This window comes from Kwoniella europaea, chromosome 1 (genome assembly GCF_036810445.1).
Source record: "Kwoniella europaea PYCC6329 chromosome 1, complete sequence".
In the NCBI taxonomy this organism is placed as follows: domain Eukaryota; kingdom Fungi; phylum Basidiomycota; class Tremellomycetes; order Tremellales; family Cryptococcaceae; genus Kwoniella; species Kwoniella europaea.
Window position 1 is genome coordinate 137541 of NC_089487.1, and position 19442 is coordinate 156982.

At 44.1% G+C, this 19442-nt stretch overlaps 7 protein-coding genes across 7 annotated transcripts; 3 read left to right on the forward strand and 4 right to left on the reverse strand.

Annotated features, from left to right (window-relative positions):
- Positions 1-1167: 1167 nt before the first annotated feature.
- Positions 1168-5771, reverse strand: V865_000056 (L-aminoadipate-semialdehyde dehydrogenase; the record flags this gene model as incomplete). Its single annotated transcript, XM_066223888.1, has 6 exons — positions 1168-1742; positions 1834-3843; positions 3897-4019; positions 4080-4514; positions 4573-5553; positions 5648-5771. 6 exons carry the CDS (start codon positions 5769-5771, stop codon positions 1168-1170), a joined length of 4248 nt encoding a protein of 1415 aa, XP_066079985.1.
- Positions 5772-6157: 386 nt separating this feature from the next.
- Positions 6158-8580, forward strand: V865_000057 (phosphomethylpyrimidine kinase; the record flags this gene model as incomplete). The annotated part of the gene is made up of 10 exons (XM_066223889.1): positions 6158-6218; positions 6275-6306; positions 6370-6495; positions 6590-7265; positions 7363-7492; positions 7556-7628; positions 7690-7786; positions 7855-7964; positions 8045-8327; positions 8450-8580. The coding sequence occupies 10 exons, from the start codon at positions 6158-6160 to the stop codon at positions 8578-8580; spliced, it is 1719 nt and encodes a 572-aa protein (XP_066079986.1).
- Positions 8581-8928: 348 nt separating this feature from the next.
- V865_000058 (uncharacterized protein) lies at positions 8929-9621 on the reverse strand (the record flags this gene model as incomplete). Its single annotated transcript, XM_066223890.1, has 4 exons — positions 8929-9093; positions 9174-9392; positions 9471-9529; positions 9597-9621. 4 exons carry the CDS (start codon positions 9619-9621, stop codon positions 8929-8931), a joined length of 468 nt encoding a protein of 155 aa, XP_066079987.1.
- A 426-nt stretch (positions 9622-10047) lies between these two features.
- On the forward strand, positions 10048-11224 carry V865_000059 (magnesium-dependent phosphatase-1; the record flags this gene model as incomplete). The annotated part of the gene is made up of 8 exons (XM_066223891.1): positions 10048-10154; positions 10226-10253; positions 10325-10383; positions 10480-10587; positions 10648-10729; positions 10823-10838; positions 10898-10959; positions 11072-11224. The coding sequence occupies 8 exons, from the start codon at positions 10048-10050 to the stop codon at positions 11222-11224; spliced, it is 615 nt and encodes a 204-aa protein (XP_066079988.1).
- A 768-nt stretch (positions 11225-11992) lies between these two features.
- On the forward strand, positions 11993-14442 carry V865_000060 (uncharacterized protein; the record flags this gene model as incomplete). Its single annotated transcript, XM_066223892.1, has 10 exons — positions 11993-12091; positions 12163-12250; positions 12347-12503; positions 12565-12883; positions 12966-13134; positions 13205-13282; positions 13365-14008; positions 14076-14098; positions 14172-14314; positions 14396-14442. The coding sequence occupies 10 exons, from the start codon at positions 11993-11995 to the stop codon at positions 14440-14442; spliced, it is 1767 nt and encodes a 588-aa protein (XP_066079989.1).
- A 740-nt stretch (positions 14443-15182) lies between these two features.
- Positions 15183-16593, reverse strand: V865_000061 (uncharacterized protein; the record flags this gene model as incomplete). The annotated part of the gene is made up of 6 exons (XM_066223893.1): positions 15183-15342; positions 15425-15520; positions 15583-15646; positions 15720-16105; positions 16242-16384; positions 16456-16593. The coding sequence occupies 6 exons, from the start codon at positions 16591-16593 to the stop codon at positions 15183-15185; spliced, it is 987 nt and encodes a 328-aa protein (XP_066079990.1).
- A 537-nt stretch (positions 16594-17130) lies between these two features.
- Positions 17131-17885, reverse strand: V865_000062 (uncharacterized protein; the record flags this gene model as incomplete). The annotated part of the gene is made up of 2 exons (XM_066223894.1): positions 17131-17390; positions 17477-17885. 2 exons carry the CDS (start codon positions 17883-17885, stop codon positions 17131-17133), a joined length of 669 nt encoding a protein of 222 aa, XP_066079991.1.
- Positions 17886-19442: the final 1557 nt, after the last annotated feature.

Sequence of the window (19442 nt, forward strand, 5' to 3'; positions counted from 1 at the left end):
AAATCGTGTTTTATGTTATATCTCGACAGAGAGCACTACAAGTTGTTTCTGAAAATAGAATGAAAATTCCGGAGATAGCATCTTCATGATTTTCACGAAAGGGTATTTCCCCGTTTGTGAATTTCGATACGAGGACCTGTCCTACTATGAACATACTGTACATACCTTGTTTTCTTTTCCCTATTGATTTATATCCACTATGTCCGAAAAGAGCCAATTGGTGTTGCAGTCACTCTATGACCTACTTGTTCGTCTGTATTGATATGCAGTACGAGTATGAAAATGTAGAATCGGTCTCGGACGGTCGGACACTGGGTCGGAGGGTGCCTCTCCTGACTTTTCGCAGAACTTTCAGACTGGAGGGGAATACGAGGTCGTCATTAACATCTGTTGTGAAGACATATCACGTTTCCTAGCGCAGTTTGGGGAGAAGAAGTGTGGATATTGCTGATACCTAGAAATGAGATGGGCTTACTGGTCAGAATCGACAGAACAAACAGAGAGTCTCCCTGCGAAATGATCCAAAGTGTAGCTGAGATTGCTCTATAAATGTCGGACTGCGGCGGTGAGAGAATGGGACAAGGTCCTCTCAGAACGATTGTGTAAGGAATATCTGGATCTGGTGAAGAGACTAGTAGTATTGATATAGATGATCTAAAAAGAGGGCGACAAAGTGATCAACCCTATCTTATTCACCTCGTATGGACACAATACATCAACCACATCTCAATCGACACAGTGCTCAATTCGACTCATGGAGGATAAAGGAATGTCAGCCAATCGGCAAATGCCAGAACAAAGGAAGCTTCAACATAGACGGATGTAAGTATAAGGGAATGTATCCTCTATCCTGCAACCACATGTCTAGTACTGTACATTGCCAGCAGACTACACGCTTGTCATCAACCAACAAGTGATTTATGAACACTCGATAAATCAGATTCAGGCCACTTCAATCTACGACTTGTCTCTTCAAAGTAAGTACTGTTCCGAACACTGTACACGCAAATGAGAACAGACGAACATTCGTGTGTTATGAATGGATGGACCCGTTGTAGAAATCACATGCATCATACTATAATAATGACATTCCGTTTCCTTATCTTCACCATGTTTACCTAATTACTTCCACTTTTTATCTTCATCTTTATCTGATTCTAAGTCTAATCAATTACCCGCCGTTGTCCTTCCAATAGCTCTCATAACCTCCCCTTCCAACACAGGCAACTTCCTCTCTCCCTCTTTCTTCGGCACATCCAAGAATCCAGCTCTAACAAGCCAAGCAAGGTACAACCCTATGAGATCCAAATCCACTCCGCTCGTCGGGCTATTTCCGCCGGACTGAGCTAAAGCCTGAGCATTCCTATCATCCATCTCAGCAGATTTAGTCGATGTTGGCAAATCGTCCAATACGAAATGTAAAAGAGGGAACAAAGCATTATCTTGAGTCTCTAACACGTGATGTTCTAATTTGGTTCTCCACAAGACGTATTCAACTTGTTTGACCTCGTATCCATAGACCGATAAAGAAGTTAACAAGTCGTTGAATCGAATTTTAGGATGACCTGTCACTTGAGCGATAGAGAATGGTTGATTGGGTATCTGGTTGAGTGTAGATAACGAAGCGAGAAGTGCAACGTGATCTACAGGACAGACATTGAGGGAATTGTTGATATCCGGTATGAGACCAAGTTGAAGACATCCTTTGACCATTCGCCAGATGAAGTCATCCGTGTTTGTGACTGCGTAGAGTAGCAATAAGTTAGTCAGTAGGAACATCGATGGTGAGTGAGAGTGTGGACAGTCTACGTTGTACTGCGTTATAGCACTCACCAGCGGTCTTTGAGTCACCTAAGATATAACCCGGTCTAACCGTCCACCCGTTCAACCCCCTCTTCGCAGCCTCCATGATCAGCCTCTCGCAGACCCACTTCGTCTGTCCATATCCACCTTGCAACCCTTTCTCACCGGCAGTCAAATCATCCGATTCCAAAATCCCATTCTGCTTTTGAGACAACAGTTCATCCGATTTCTTGACGAACTCTTCATTATCCATTACAGCAGTCGAACTGATAAAACTGAATTGTTTGGCTTTTGTCGTTGTACATAGCCTTAAAGCGGTGAGGGTAGATAAGACATTTGCAGATCTCAATTTGGGATATGGATATACCCAATGTACGATCGCACCATTATGCAATACGGCGTCTGCCTCTTGGGAAATCCTATCCCATTCCGATGTAGATAAACCGAAGTTTGCTTCTGACAAATCACCAATGACAGCTTCTACTTTTCCTTCTTTTACCCAATTCTCATCCCATACTCCCCTACCTTCGCCACTATCCCTCAGCCTCTGTAATCCCTGTTCGGCAGATTTGGCTCTGACCAGACAGATCACTTTGGCTACTCGTCTAGACAATAGATCTTTAAGGATGAAGGCTCCAAGATATCCAGTGGCTCCAGTAAGGAATACAGTAATTTTCTTCTCGTTGAAATCGGAGGGTAGAGGATCGAATTTCTCGGGTAAGTCCTTGACCAGCACTTCAAGATCCGCTGCGTAGTCCACATCCACACCAGCTTCTTTACCGTTGTTCTTAGAATCGCCATCTGCACCTCGCAGGTCAGAGTTTCGGAGTTGATCCACCTCAGCAGCTTGTCCAGCGATAGTAGGTTTGTCAAATACTAATCCCAATGGAGCATTCACCACGAAAGCTTTTCTAATTTCGAAGATCAATCTAGTGGCCAAGATGGAATGACCACCCATATCGAAGAAGTTTTCGTCCAAACCTACTTGAGGTGGTGGGGAGGGTAAAAGTCTCAACCAGATATCGTGGATAGTCTTTTGGGTGGGGGTCAAGTCGGTGTTGGCAGCTGGTGTAGGAGCAAGGAGGCTAGTGTCGGGGAAAGGTAAAGCGGGTTTATCGATTTTACCATTTGGGTTCAAAGGTAACTTCCTCAATGGGAAGTAAACCGCTGGAACAGAGTATGAAGGTAATTTCTTTTTGAGGTGTTCTCTAATATCTTTGATCAACCTTCTATATCGTTTAACCCCTTTGATCATTTCAGTCTTGAGATCTTGAGATTCATCTTCATCACCATTCGCTTCTGAAGAACTCATCAATCCATCTAATTCATCCCCATCAATAGGGACGAAGTACGAGACCAATACTTTCTCTTCATCTTTATCTCTTCTTACCAAGGTGACATTCTCCCTGACCAGAGGATGTCTAGAGAGATGAGTATCAATTTCACCCAATTCAATTCTAAATCCTCGGATCTTAATTTGATCATCCGCTCGACCGGTACATTCCACCCGTCCATCAGGCAAGTATCTGCCCAAATCGCCAGATCGGTACATCCTATCTCTAATACCGAACCAATGTTTAGCCGCTTCAGGGTTGTTCTTCACCAAAGTATCTTCCCGTTGAACACCTTCGCCAAACCAATTAGGAACAAATTTCTCCGCTGTAGCAGCAGGGTCGAGGTATCCTTCGGCTAATCCACCGGATCGAACATAGATCTCACCCATCTCGCCCACTGCACAGGGAACATTTCGATCGGTTCGGTTGACCACGAGAAGCTGGACATCTATCATACCTTGACCGGCAGGGATCAAGTCTTTTTGAGTGGAAAGGAAAGAACTATCTTCGTTGACGCTGGGGATAGCAAAGTACGACACAGCTCGTTGAGTTTCGGTGGTACCGTACATATTGATAATGCATACGTTCTTGGCGAGAGCTTGAAGACGGGTACAATCTCGCTTGGTGAGTACATCGCCAACGAAGAAAGCGTTTTTGAGAGTAGGAATCTGTCGAGTAGCTTGAGCGGAGAGCAATTGACCCATAGCTGTCACGAAGTCAGTCGATGTGCTCGGTCATACGTTTGTGAAATCATCTTACCAGGTGTCAAGTGAGTGACAGTAACTTCACTATCAGCCATCCATTCAGCCAATCGTCCGGGGGTACCGATATCATCTGCGGTAGGTACGTGCAATTGAGCACCCAAGAATAGAGGAGTAAACACTAGGAACGGCAATGTTAGCCGTTGAACTCATATGTTGCTGGTGTTGTACGCTGACTCACTATCTCTCTGGATGGGATCATGAGCGATACCACTCAACATGGTATATTTGGAGGTTTCATTCAGACCAAATCGTTTACCCATCCAAGGGAAGAAATGGGTCAAACTGTAATGTCTACCTTTGACACCCTTGGGGATACCGGTACTTCCAGAAGTGAAAGACAAAGTAGCTGGAGAGTCTGGACCGAGTACGACTCCAGCTGGGGTTTGAGCGTACTGTTGGTATGGTGATAAAATATCCTCCTCTCCTGATCTGGAACCTGTCACACCATTTTCTGAAAGGGATATAGCAGGCACCAATAGACGGAGATCGAGGTTCTCTTTGATGTAGTCTGACACTAAAGGAGCGAGGACACCGGCGCTTGAGATAATAAGGAGTGCTCGAGGAGTAGAGACGGACAGATAGACATTCTGTCTTGATGGAGGATAGGCGGGATCTATGACACCCATTTAGCTTTCGTCTAGGGTGACGATGGAGGAAGATAGTCAACTTACCGACTACAGAGAATACACCTCCAGCTTTCAAGATACCCATCACACAGACTACCATCTCCACACTTCTCGCGGCGTAAACCATCACCACTTCACCTCTTTGCAGGCCATTCTTCAACAAAGCATGAGCAAGGACATTACTAGCTTCGTCAATCTGCTTGTACGTGAAAATCCTTCTTCCTCTCGATGGGCCATCCATGATATCTTGACCTTTCTCCAACTCACTTTGCACTACACATACCCTATTCGGATGAGCCTTAGCGTTGGCAGAGAAGATATCAGGTATCGCTCCTACAAATCCACACCAGTCTAAATCGGCAGTTGGATCCGGTAAAGCCTTAGCTTGAACTGCCGTTCTGAGGGGTAATGATCCGATAGGATGCGAGGGATCTCTCGAAGCTGCAGAGCTTAGTAACTGTAAGAGTGATTCCAACAATGCCGTTATTCTAGATTGAGTGAATAGCAGGGAGTTGTATGCCAATTTGAGATACAGAGGAGCGAGTGGACTTCTAGTGACGGGTACGTCGGTTTGTGAAGCGAGTAAGAACAGAGTCAAATCTGTTGTAAGCGATGTGGTAGGATCCGATTGGATTTGGGTAGAGTCGAAGAATCGTACTCGGAATAATGGCCCTTCAGGTTTGAGATAGTCCACCAAGCTGTTGATGGGGATACTGTCTTCTGCAGCTTCTTGTTCCCTTTCCATGATCTGTCTTAGAACGTCGAAAAAAGTATTCTCCACGGCGATATCTAGCTTGAGCAATAATGGTTGGGACGTACCCTGAGATGAGGTACATATCACCATTGATGGGTCGGGGGTGTATCGGAAGAGCAAGATGGCGAATGAGGTGAGGAGGATGTGATAGGGGGTTGGTAAAGGCGAGGATGGGAAGAGAGTCGAGAATTCATAAGTGAGTTTACCAAGAATGGGAGCGAGGTTGGCAGGGAGAGATAGTGTTTGGGTTGACTCGATCAACTTGGCCGGAGCTATTGGATGAAGATAGAGTTATAAGTCAGAGAGGACTATCATACACATAGTCGTAGTCGAGCGTGTTTTGCGGTAACATCGAAGATTACTCACTAGGTCTAGGATAGTCAGTCGGTAACGCCAAACTAGGCAGCGTACCCAACCTCTTACTCCACCTGTCCAGCCGTTGTTTGAGCTCATTTCCATTTTGGAGGGGATTGTCGTTTGTCACCGTCATGTCGATTTCGTCTTTGTCTTGGTGATGCACAGGTGACAAGACACGAGAGATGTTCCGGTCTATATAGATGCAACATGACATGCTTTTGATTTTTGACTTTTGACTCGGGTGTGATCAATATCCCACGAATGAATGTGTTATCACTCCCACCCCCCACCCTTCTTCGCATACACGGCGGCGTACACCGCTGTCAAGTCCTTTTGAACAACACCACGTCATGCTCATCTCCCGGTAGATCGGATAAATAGATAATCAAATAATTGAATCCTGTTCGGAGATCCCGTTCAGGCCAAGAGAGCATACGAGAAGGTTGAGATCCGCATTGAGATGAGTGCGATCATTCTTGAAAGCAACAAAATAAGCATAATTCCTGGTGCATAGATAGCATGGTTCCGTCCACCATGTCACTCGAAGCCAAGAAGAGACCTCACATTCTCACCATCGCAGGTGGGTATCTAGCTCAACCGTAGGAAGTGCTTGAGCTGATGAACAACAATTCGCAGGAAGCGACTCATCCGGAGGTGCAGGTATACAGGTGAGCTAGCCAGTGGATCTATTCAATTCATGACATGAGCTCATACTATAACTACTGTAACAGGCGGATCTGAAAACGATAGAAGCATTTGGATGTTATGGATCATCCGTGATAACCGCTCTAACAGCTCAGAATACAAACGGCGTACAGGGTGTACATGAAATACCAGCTGATTTCGTCGTACAGCAGGTAAGTTTGTTTCATCCCAATACAACCTCTCTGTTGATTTCCTTCGTTATTACATCTGTAAGCTGATCATGTGTTGCTGATGAATGATAAACAGTTAAAATCAGTCGTTTCAGACGATTATCCAAGATGTATCAAACTCGGTATGCTTACCAATTCATCCATCATCCTCGCCCTTTCCAAACAACTCAAACAGTTAGATACGATCATAGTCTTGGATCCAGTTATGATATCAACATCGGGTCATACGCTCTTACCTGAAGATGCTATCCAGGCGATGAACGAATTATATCCCCTTGTGGATTATTTCACGCCGAATATACCAGAAGCCATCAAACTTACTGGTTACTCTTCCCATGCCAGTGATAATAACAGTCAATTGAATTTGGAACAAATGATTGAATTGGCCAAAATGACCAACACCAAAACTGGAGCTTTCACTGTCCTCCTCAAAGGTGGTCATACCTCTATATCAAGGAGAGAGATATTGGAAATTAGGAAGAAGGAAAAAGGAGATTATGAGATCTTCTGGGAAGAAGGCGATGACGATTTAGATACGATCGAGGTCCTATCGCTCTATTCGAGCTACAAACAGATACCCCAAAGCATAGGGGAGGAGAAAGAACTGGTAGTGGATGTATTAGTGAATAAAGGAGAAGTGGTAGCGTTGTTTGTGGGAAAGAAGATTGATAGTAACAACACCCATGGGACGGGATGTACGTTAAGTACAGCCATCGCTTGTGCTCATGCCACTGAACCGAGAGATGAACCCAGTGAGTAATTGACATTCAATGTATACGCGTCGTTCACAATCGCAATACACCGGCAGACATACCGCTTATACTTCAAAACCGCTTGGACTTGCGATAGACGCGAATCTTCGAATATTCAAAAAAGCTATATCATACACCAAAACCGCTATAGCATCTTCATATCCCTTTGGCCATGGCCACGGACCATTGAATCATGCTCATCTAAGTGTGAAAAGGGCTTTACCACCGTGAGTGATTTGCGTATCTTGAAGGAAACAATTTGTTGACTTCAGTGGTACTTTCCCTTTGAGTCCTACCAAATATAACCCTCATCCATTCGTATCGCACTTGATCCAATCGAATCTACCATTGTGGAAATCATACGTGAGTCATCTCCCCTTTCTTCTCCGAAAGACACTTTACTTATCCGCATCGCAATGAACAGGTAGAACACCCATTTGTCGTCCAACTAGGCAAAGGAACGCTTCCCAAAGAATGTTTTGAGCATTATATCAAGCAGGATTATCATTATCTTAAACACTGTACGTGTCAGCTACTTCTATGACTTCCATTACAGATGTGGTTCTGAGCTGATGGCGTTCGTGTGTAGATGCCCGAGCCCATGCCTTGGGAGCATACAAAGCAAACACGTTCGAAGATATAAAGGCATTTACCGATATTGCTGGGCATATAGCGAGGGAATCTGAGATGCATGTCAGTGTGAGTACCGTCCATTCGCAGTATTTCATGAATCATAAGGAGGGAAGAGGTATGTTGAGTCTGATCGATATAACGAGTAGTACTGCGAATCCTTCGGTATCTCCCTCGACCAATTGCAATCCACACCCGAATCAGCCCCTTGCGCAGCATACGCACGATATGTCATTGATATTGGCACTCAAGGTGATATACTCGATCTGTACATGTCCGTAGCATCTTGTTTGATCGGATATGGAGAAGTCGGATTATGGTTAAAGAAGCAGGTTGAACTTGGAGAAGCCAAGATGGAAGGCAATCTGTATAAGAAATGGATGGAGGATTACAGTGGGAAGGATTTTTTGGGAGCTGTCGAAAGAGGTATAGGTGAGTTCGGAAGCAGACTCTCTCTCACTCTCTTCGGATTCGATTCCATTTCGACTCTCGCGGTCCAAGTTATCTAGTCACTGCCTTACTGACTTCCAATATGAATTTGGCTCTTGTCGTAGAAAACCTCGAACGAAGGATAGCGGAAGATCCACCTACAGAAGCTAGATTGGCGAGATTGACGGCGATATGGCATGAATGCGTGAGGTTGGAGAGTGCCTTTTGGGATATGGGATTGAATCTGATCAAGTAGAGTGGACTAGAGAAAGACAGATAAAGAGATAGATAGATAGAGATGCATGCATAGAAGAGTAAATACTTCCAATAACGGATAAAGGTGCTTGCAAGTGGAAGTCAGACAGTCATTCAGCTCATCATGAGTATATAGGTCATACTTTCATGCCCGAGAACATAAGTCATAGCAAATGCAATCCGCTCGATTAATCCATACACAAGTTCGTGGACTATCTTATTCATATGTACGTATATAGATGTATTCATTGTTTGATATTGCCATTTGATTCTCATACAACTCCTTTCAGCAATCATGTCTTCCTGATTCCATATTTCATATGCCCATGCATGAAACATATGGATGAGCTTAAGCTTTTACTTTCTTATTCTCCTCTTCCCCTTCAACGGTTTCATCGGCCTTACGTTTCGTCCCTGCGTTCACTGCGGTAGCAGGCTCAGCAGGTTTCTCGTCGTCGGCCGCTGGTGTAGCTTCGTCGTCCTCGTCCTCAGAATCTTCATCAGGTTGTTCGTTCTGTCGTACAACGATGGGCATGAACATTAACATTGACAGTTCTGCGATTGATCAGTATCAAGTTGAGATGGATTACTCACTTCGTAGAACTTCTTCAATACATCCACATGATCAATCTCCTCTCCTTCTTCATCATCATCATCTTCATCATACTCCTCCTCATCATCATCCTCTTCGCCATACTCTTCTTCTTCATCCTCGTCGTCTTCTACATCGTACTCTTCATCGTCTTCTTCTTCATCTTGATCATCTTCCACGACTGGTACAGGTTCGTCAGGCTTGGCCGTACCGTTCGTATCCTAATAGTACCATCCGGTAAGTATACGAAGAGCCCTTCCATGCATTGAACGTAATGAATTTTGTGCGATTTGACTCACCTTTTCTGCTTGAGCTGATTTCTGCTCGATTTCTGCTTGCTTATCTTCCACGGCGACAGCTACGAGCATCATTCATAGTCTATATTAGTGGGTGATCAGCAATGATGGTGACAAGAGATAACACACGTTTTTGAGCTTCTTCTGTTGACATGTTGGGTTAATCCTGATTCAGATAATCACACACTGAGACTAGGACAGAGAGAGAGGTGACTTTGTTTGAGATAGGATGAGCTGTAGGATGAGGCGATATTGTATAGGGGATACGGTATCGTCTCTCATAACCCAGTTGGATCCCTCCCCGCATAAGATTACTGGTACCTCTTTTGATCGGTCTCCACCCGCAACAAGCAATAACCCCACCCGGCTAATCGAACATACATACATACATCATCATCACAATCGCATTCCAATGATCAGGTACAACCGCACCCGTGGGAAAGTGGAGGCGGAGTACAACGCGATCATCCTGTCCAACGGAAGATTGGCATGCTTCATTATCCTTGCCACCTAATATTATCTTTTTCACTTTCCAGATAGACAGCAGTAGAATCATATACACAGATATAGACATATAGACATGCCTAGGAAGACCCGCGCTACTACACCAGAACCTGCAGGTGGGTATAGAGAGCTGAACGAAGAAGATCCAGAGGCTTGGCCGTTATTGGTGGCTTTTGATCTTGAGTGGGTTGGTCCTTGTACAGATAACCAGAAACCTGTGGATTAGAAGCTGATTTGTATTTTTTTTCCAATAGCTATACATTATGGGACCTCTGGATAGACGTGAGAGCCCAACGATCATCTTTGATGCGTAGACAGAAGGGGCCGTCAGCTGACCATATGGTTTGGTTCAGACGCATATAAGTCCCCCGATTAAGAGGAAAGGTGATGTGTTGAATCAACTGGTAGACCGGTCAGTGTTTTCTCCCCTGCATAACATCCCAGTTTTGTGATTATTATCGTATCAGCCAAAGATATGAATAGGAATCTGATTCACCGGCTGATACAGCCGCGGTCAAGATCTCTCATTTTATAGGGAAGTACCCTCCATCCTTGCAGAGTTGAAACGAAGGAGGATACATGTTGCTGCGGCATCAAGGACAAGTGCACCTGAGTTGTGAGCTTCTTATTTCACAACAGTTTCCATGTCAGAATATATCTCATGTACTGTCTGAAGAGCGAGAGAAGCGTTGGGTATGTTGTTGTTACCTTCTGAAGAAGGCGGGGATCACGTTAGGGCTGTGACGTATTTCAATACTGTAAGTGGTAGATGTACAGTTACAGCTAGCTTGGGTCACTATCAACTCCACCAGAGTATCAACTGACACATTAATCACTCTCACCCTTGTTAGATGGAGATATATCCAGGTGAATCAAACGATATCATATCATAATCCATCATCGCTGACACATATATGTTCGTGCAGGATCAAAATTGAAACACTTCAAAGAGATACATAGGAAGACAGGTATACCGTATGATCAGATGGTAAGCTATCAGTCTATCCTCAAAATAACTCTTTCAACCTTTTTATCTTCCTGTCTTCCCGTCATTTCGAACGATCTCACCAAAGACTAACAATTCATTATTGCGGTTTCAGCTATTCTTCGATGACGAACATAGGAACTACGAAGTGGAATCTCTAGGCGTGACGATGCAGCTCGTACCTCCCAGTGGGACAGATAGAAAGCTGTGGAATGATGGATTGACGTTATGGAGGAAACGAAGGGGGATCAAGATTATCAGACCATGAAGATACATAGAGTAGATGGGACCTTTATTCACGCGTAAGCATATATGCATTCTACCTTTATCGATCATTCCACCGATGATGTCCTCCGATACTGTATCATGAGACCACCATCCGAAACCGATAAGTGGCGAGGTTTACAGTATCTGTGGTGGCGATTGTTTTCCATCATTGCAAAGTTTGCCTTAATTCAGCTGAGGGGAAAAAGAAAGAAAAAGAAGTTGGAATACCGTAGTACCTTATACTATCTTCCGAGTCTGGTGTATACTGTAAATGATCCATCAATGTCAATGACATCAAGGTTCATACATACTCGCGTACACTGTAATATGAATCGCCAGGTGCATGGACTGCCAACAGTATAGCCACAGGTCTGTGCGTTGATGCGTGTATGTGTGTGTGTATATGTCTGTGCGACATGTATGGTATCCATCATGAAATTGGTTTGTCTTCCACACATACAACCCAATCACAAATTATCCCATGTTCTCCTGATATGTAATCCTATATAGTACACCTCCCATTACTCAAGACCCTAAGAGATATGACGAAAGAGACCACTCCTCCCATCCCGACTGATCCATATACAAGTCGGTTCCTACAACTCCGAGAATGGTTGGATCAAATGCCCCATGTGAGATCGATCTCATTCCACTCATCAGACTGATACATACTTACCCACAGCATAATGCATACTGTATCACATTGAATGTGCAGATCCGAGAATGGTTTCAACAAGAAGATGAATATGGGATAACCAATCGAACCAAGATGGAGATTCAAGCATGCAGGAGAGCAGGGAGAGGTACTTCAGAGAGATGGTCGGATAAGGAACTGGATGATCATGCAGTTATGGAAGCTTTCTATGAGGTGAGTTTGGAGCAGTGTCCGAAAAGGAGGGTTTGATTGCCTTGCCTGATACAGTGGTCATTGTACTCTAGTTCAAGCTTGGATGTCCTCGCGACTTGACTTTACCTATAGCCCAGAGAGATAACACTTGCGGATTCTCATGGATAGCTTGGAATCATGGTGAGGTGACGTCGTTAGGTTCACTATCCACCCCTCTACGTTTGTGTAGCGTACCTTCTGATGTTCATGAGTTACCATTTTTACCTTGCTTTTTAGCCTCTCGAACAGCCGGAGCAAGGAGACGACCATTCTCACTTAACGAATGCATCTTCGTGGTAGATTCATGTATAGAGTACTGGCATAGTCAGATTATCGAATGGAGGGATCATCCGGAGATATTCACAGATCATATCAAGGAGTTCTGTCAGGATATGTGAGTTGACAAATACAAGATTCACAAAGAGCTACCATCATATATCGACTCCCTACTTCAGTCCCGACGCATGTCTCCTATCGGAAGATCTCCTTGAGGTATTGGATCCGCACACGATGTTGCTCAACCGTAGAGTTCGAGATGTCTTCGAAGGGTATGTCTACTGGATCAAAGTTAGAAAAATCTTAGATAGACTGGTGGAACTAGGAATGGAAGATGGTGGTAAGAGAGCTACAGTCCAGGTTCTTACACCTGGTCGAATCCAGGATGAGTATACGAAATCACAGATGATCATCACTCATCCTCAGAAGATGAGCGGGAAAGCTCTTCAGATGGACTTTGCAATGGGAAGAGGTAGGATATACATTGAACCATATAGCGTGAGTGAGCTTTAAGCTGTCTCATATGGGGTCAGGGGTTCTGATCCAACGCCGCTGACGATTGAATCAATTTGTGATATAGAGAACCTCTTTCTTGACGAGATACGACGAATACGACCACGATGGTTTGTTCTGCCTTAGTCGATCGATTGAACACCTCAGGAAAACGTCCTATGTGGATTATCTCCTAGCAGGTCTGAGCGGACTTTATGGACGAGAGGATAAAACCAAATGGGGTTTATGGCATTTCAGTAGGTTATCAATAGCCGGGGAGAACCTGTTGCATAACTCACTGATCATCATGAACATATTCCACTGTAGTGCTGGAGTACGAGCAAGAACTACCCAAGCATCCAAAATGGCCAAAGATGTTAGGTAATCATACTCAAAGATTGCTTGGTGAGTACCTCGGGTGTTCTTGAGATGAATCAAAATAGCAGCTGACATCCTGTGAACCATCCGTTCTTACCAAACAACATAGGGGAAGCTTCAATGATCTCCGATGCTATTGACGTAACCGCATGGATAACCAAAGAAGGTGATTTCGTCAAGAAAACAGAAGATATCGACTGGTACACCGAAATGAAACCGCAAATAGATATCATCTACAAGATTTTCGCTTATCGTACTCCCGCAATCAAAGAGCTGGAATACAACTATCTGTTGCAAGATGATCTCGGTGAAAGGTTGATGAAACAGTGGTACCAATATTCGAAGATGGTATATAATAAGGATTTAGATGAGTTATTCAATCTCAATGACAGGGTTGCTAGATGGACTCCGACTGGACCTGATACAAGTCTCGAGAGTGGAATGTCCGAGATGAAGCTTGGTGAAGATAAGGATAGATTCGCCCAATCAGGTCATTCATACCTCAAACTCAAATTCGATTCGCCATCTCAGAAAGTCAAGACGAGACCGGACCGTTCGATGGGGATGACAGTTGCGAACGTACGGGATCCAAATTTCCCAGCAAATAATTTGATCACGAGTTACGAAACGAATGACGTTCCAAGCATCATCTTCAAGATCAATAACAAACAGATGAAATTGGTTCGAAGATTGTTCAGCACAGCTTCGGAAGTCGAAGGGCAAGGTCAAGTGAGATGGGATGACATTTATAAAGTGAGGGACCTCGCGACCCTGAACTTATGAGACGTGGACTGATGTGTTTTTGATGTCGGATTTGTAGCTCATGAAGCGTATTGGGTTCAGGCAAGTCATCCTTTTTTATAATCATAACATTTGACAACGTGGATAAGACAGCTGATGAGGGATAGACGAACAGGGTAGAAGATGTTGGCGGATCAATCATTCGGTTCGTCCCACCCAATAACGCCGGAATACCATTTAACGAGCATCGACCTCACCCTGAGGTCTCCTTGAATGCCGTTAGGTATAGAGCATTTGGGGAAAGGTTGAACAGGAGATGTGAGTATAAATTGAGCTCGATCGTATCGTACCCATCCGAGATTCGAAATGATATTGCTGACACTGTGCTTCGTATGGTAGACGGATGGTCCATCAATTGGTTCGAGAGAGTATCACAGGATGGATGAAGAGGGGCTTTGGGATGGGACACCGATTATTTGGGTGGGTTAGGAATTCAGGTGTACTACGAGTAGTATATGTTGTAAATTGTAACCATATTATCATCGACGAGATTTCGGTCGGTCATATTCCATGTATCACGTAACATGTTCATTCAAGTGAAAATGATGACTACAATGTAAGAGGTCTGTGAATATACACAAATGGTCGTCGGCCAGCAAGAAGGCAAGAGACCTCATATAGTATTGCAAGTTGAAATCACATCATTGCTCGGCATCACAATAAAACCTGCCATGCGCTGTTTTTCATCATCATCATTGGACATTACACAGTGCCACAGGTTACTCAGGTGAGAATTGGTCGTTTCTGTTTTACACAAAATACATGATTGTTCGGTTTAACATACATATTGAACTATATGTACGAGTACAGTACAAATTGACAATCTTCAAAGAAAAAAAAGAAAATAAAAAGTATCACTAGTGAAGGGTGTATCCACAATGTAATGTAACGTAAAATAATATGATGTCTCTTCATTCTGCTTCAAATGTTCCTTCTTGTTTCAAGTTCGATTTACACTTCTTTTGTTTATGAGCTTACTGCTTATTTCAGTTTCTTTACTTCGAATCGGATTCAATTCTCACATCCTTCCTACCTACGTTTTGCTCTTCGTGATTCATATTAATCGATATCTTTTTGTTTTTACTTTGCTCCTTTCTTCCTTTTACACAATGATGTCTGAAGGGATCTAATCTCTGTCTCTAGAACCGAGAGAACCATAGATACCTCTACCATCCGGGCCATGTCCTTGAGGAGCCTCGACCCACCATTCAGGCAAGGTCCATGGTCCAGTCTCGTCGTGGGTGTGGAGGAAGAGAAGTACGTAGGTGAAACCGATCTTGGCGATGCTACGGAGATATGGAATGATAAAACACAATCAGCTCTGTCAATTGTAAAGGGGACATGTCCGTGATGAACATGTCGACTCACACATCGAGTACACCGTAGGCGATGATCTCAGCATCGACAGTGATCTTGTTTGCACCTTCGCTGAGACCGAAGACGATGGGGTAGGCAAGCCAAACGCTTTTCCAAGGAGACAAGGTCAGCTCTTCTTATGAACGTTGGCAGTCGAAAGGAAAGCTCACAGGAAAGTACCAGCTGCAAGGAGAGTGAAGAGACCTTTTGTATTTCTAGGTCGATAGTTGGCAGCTACATCCATCATATGACATGTCAGCTTCATTCCGATCATCATTTAAAAGATAATGAATATCGTCGGACATACCTTTCAGACCATTGGTGAATAATATACCCCAAATGACCAAAAACGCAAACGAGCTGACACCGAACCAACCCCATCTTGCTCTCTCCCCTGCCGCCCATCTAGCAGGGGTAATAGCTGAGAACAATCCCGTGACAATCATAAATACATCGCTGAGGATGACAGCGAGTGTACTTGCTGGAGAAAGTCCGGCGAGAGATGCGAGAGAGAGTAACAAGAGTGGAGTGGTGAATAGCCAATCGATATATCTCGCCCAGTAGAGTTGACGATAGAAGTGATGAAGAGAACCTTGAACACCGTGGTTGTGGATTGGAACGAAGTAGACTCCTAGACCTGTTGACATGGCGAGGTAGGATACCATAGCGATGGTGAGGACGAGTGAGGAGATGCTACGTATTATCAAATGGATGATAAGCATGGATAATTATATGTACATTGGCAGACAAGGAGGAGAAAAGGGTTTCAGAGACGAGCTTAGTGATTTGGAAGAGGTAAGGGAATTTGAGTCTAACGAGTCTAACGCACCCGTAGAAGTATCGGTTCCTTCTCTCAGCTCTCACAGTCAAGAAGAGTACACCGACCAAAGCGATAGTGAAGAGAGTGAAGAACACCCAAAGGGCAGTGTGGCCAACGTTGGTCGCATGAAGAAGATGGACATCGGGTCTTGGCTATACGATTGTAAGACAAGAAGAGTCAGCATGAGAGTTGATGGACAGGGAAGACTGGTACGTCGACTCACAAAAGTATCGGTGGGAAGGGGTAGATGAGAAGGATGACCATGATGGTGTGTATGTGTACCACCGGGAGGATCAACCGAGATGGTGGTTGTTGGGATGGGGTGGATGGATGTAGGTCTGAATTCGGCAAAGTAGTCCATCTTATCTGTGTCTATATCCTAGTTACCTGATGTGTTGACGATATATGTAGGAGTGGTGATCAGATGGTGGCGAGATGAAGAGTTTTGAAAGAGGGATTAAGGATTGATGACTGTTGTATGGGTGCAGTGATCATCTGACCTGACTGCAGTAAAGAAGTAAGATTACCTTTGCATTCCTTCGCTTCTAACGCAACCACACGTCATTCCAGCCTGGGGTCTCCACATTCCTCATTCCTCATCCCCTTCATCCCCTTCACCAAAGTGACATCACCCGGATCACCTCGTCTCACCGCTGTTCCTGGCATGTGGCGTGGCACAGACATGGGATTCATTGCGCACAGACACTCGATACATAACTATGTCTTCGAGGATGCAATAAATACTCTTTGGTCAGGTTACAATTCCAAGATGAATTGATATATACATTAGATATACAGTCTCTCTTTCTTCACCTCTGTGATAGTAACTATACAAGATAGATCGCGATTGACCAGGTCCCGTTTCTGGAATCATTGATATTCCTAGAGGTCAATATTTCTACTCCACTTTCTCATCATTCGACCCATTTCCCTCTTCATCACCATCTTTCCCCTTGCCATTCTCTTCTTTCAGTGATTCACTCCTGTCCGAATCACCGCCTTTCGCTTCGCCATTTTTCGTATCTTGAGCCATACCTTTTTCTTGGTTACCCTGCGTATTCTTCTTATCTTTCTTATCTTTCTTATCTTTCTTATCCTCCTTATCCTTCTTATCCTTCTTGTCCTTTTTACCCTTCTTCGCTTTCTTGACCTCTCTGTCTTTAACCATGTCCTGTCCAAATTATCCTTCCCACCGTCCAATTCCCTCATTTCCACTCCCTTCTTAGTCAAAGTCATCGTCGGACCTTTCCCACGACCATTCTCCAACCAATCAGCCACACCCTCCACAGCCTTGGTGGGTTCTCGCTTGAATCGCATCAAATACCCTTGTAATGCGGATACCGATACTTTACCGTCTGGTATTGCTTGGCCAAACTCCTCTGCCAATGTATCGAGATGGTTCTCGGTATCCTTCTCAGATGTGACTAGGTATGTAGATTTCGGAGGAGTATCGTTGACCTTCTCATTGATAGGTGATTGATCGTCCGGAGTAGATGATCCACTTGAAGATTGCGTTGTATGAAGGGAGCTGTGACCGGAAGGTCTGTAGAACTGTAAGAAGAGGTTCTTGATTTGCTCTTTAGTGGCGAAGCAAAAGCACTGACTTCGAAGAACAGGATTGATCACGCGTCCTATTTTAAGCCGATTGGACATTAGGCTACCCCTTAGTTACGACTTTAGTGCATGGTGACGATCATCTCACTTAGATCGGGGACGATCTTTACACTTTCATGGTTTGTCATCCTGTATACGGGCATATAAGCTGCTAAGCTACGCGATACAGTATTCCTGAAAAGGGATTAGCAAAATGATCATTTGTCGTTGATATATACCGAATATGATACTGTGTATGTGTACGTGTATGAACCGTATGGTACTGACATCTTCAACTTTGATCTCATCGATACACACGTGAATAGGTAATATGAGTACATTTCACAGTACGGGACTAGCTGTAAGCCAATGCAAGTATTTGTTCCAACGTCACTTCACAAAAAGAATCATTCGAGAATGGAGAAAGGTTTGATCGCACGTCCCTCTTTGAACCCTAGCATGGGACAAAGGCTATAAACTCAGAGCGCGCCTGCTACATCCCAAATCGTACTGAGCTAGGCGACCTTTTGCCTCCGTGACTACACATGGACGATGGGAATCAGTCTGTTGGAGGACAAAGCACCTAACGAAAAAGTGAAACTTTTCTAGGCGACTGAAAGGTTTGATCACGCGTCTCTCTTTGATAGCCGGTATCGAGACAAGGCTTGTGTATGAGTTAAGAACAGATGCTACCCCATGTCCGACCATTACGCTACGTGATCGAGATACCAAACAATATGATTACAGTGTATGATAACGGAAACACATACTGTATTCGCGCGTCTGTCTTTTGATTCAGCCTTGTTTCTTTTTTTGATTCTCAGCAATCCGACCGTCCCATACCCTAGTACTGTGCTTGTATCCTGTACAGTATCATTATCGTTTATTAAAAGTGTGCTAAGCGAATGCTCCTAGGATCAGCTGTAGGACTAGATACGTACATGATTCACGACCTGAGAACGTGTGTATACTATACTACTGTAAGCTATCACATATCTCGATATCATGGTCATCCGGCCAACCGGTCACTCGGTCATTCGATGATGCTGTACTGCACCTCTTTCCTTTGCTTTCTTATGCACTGACCGTCTGTGTTTCTTTCCAAAAAAACTCAAAGTTAGTTGCAAATGTAAAGGATTGATCGCGCGTCTCTCTTTTATAGCCATAACACAGAGACAAGGGCTACGAAATAGCTGCCACAAGCCTGTTGATCCCCATTTGAAATCTAGCTACGCGATCGTTGACGACAAAACTTGCTGCTAAAATGGTCAGAGGTGCGATATTTTCCATTCCAGAAAAGACAATTCATTCATATAACAGATCTACGTCAGACGACATCTTCCTCAAAGATCACATGTATAGACACTCCTGAACAATACTTGTACTCCCAACTACCCAGAGTAATTTACGTAGACACACATAAAATAAGGTTATAAAAAAAAATCAAAAGATCTACCAGTAGATGTCTCCCGCAGAAAATTGATCGCGCGTCCGACCGAATCCCCTTTTCCTTATAATTCCCCCTAACGATCGGTACAGTATGGGGTGACTGTGATGGGCAATGCTAATCTGTTAAAATACGTATCGTATACCTTCAAGCTACGCGACCGATTCTTT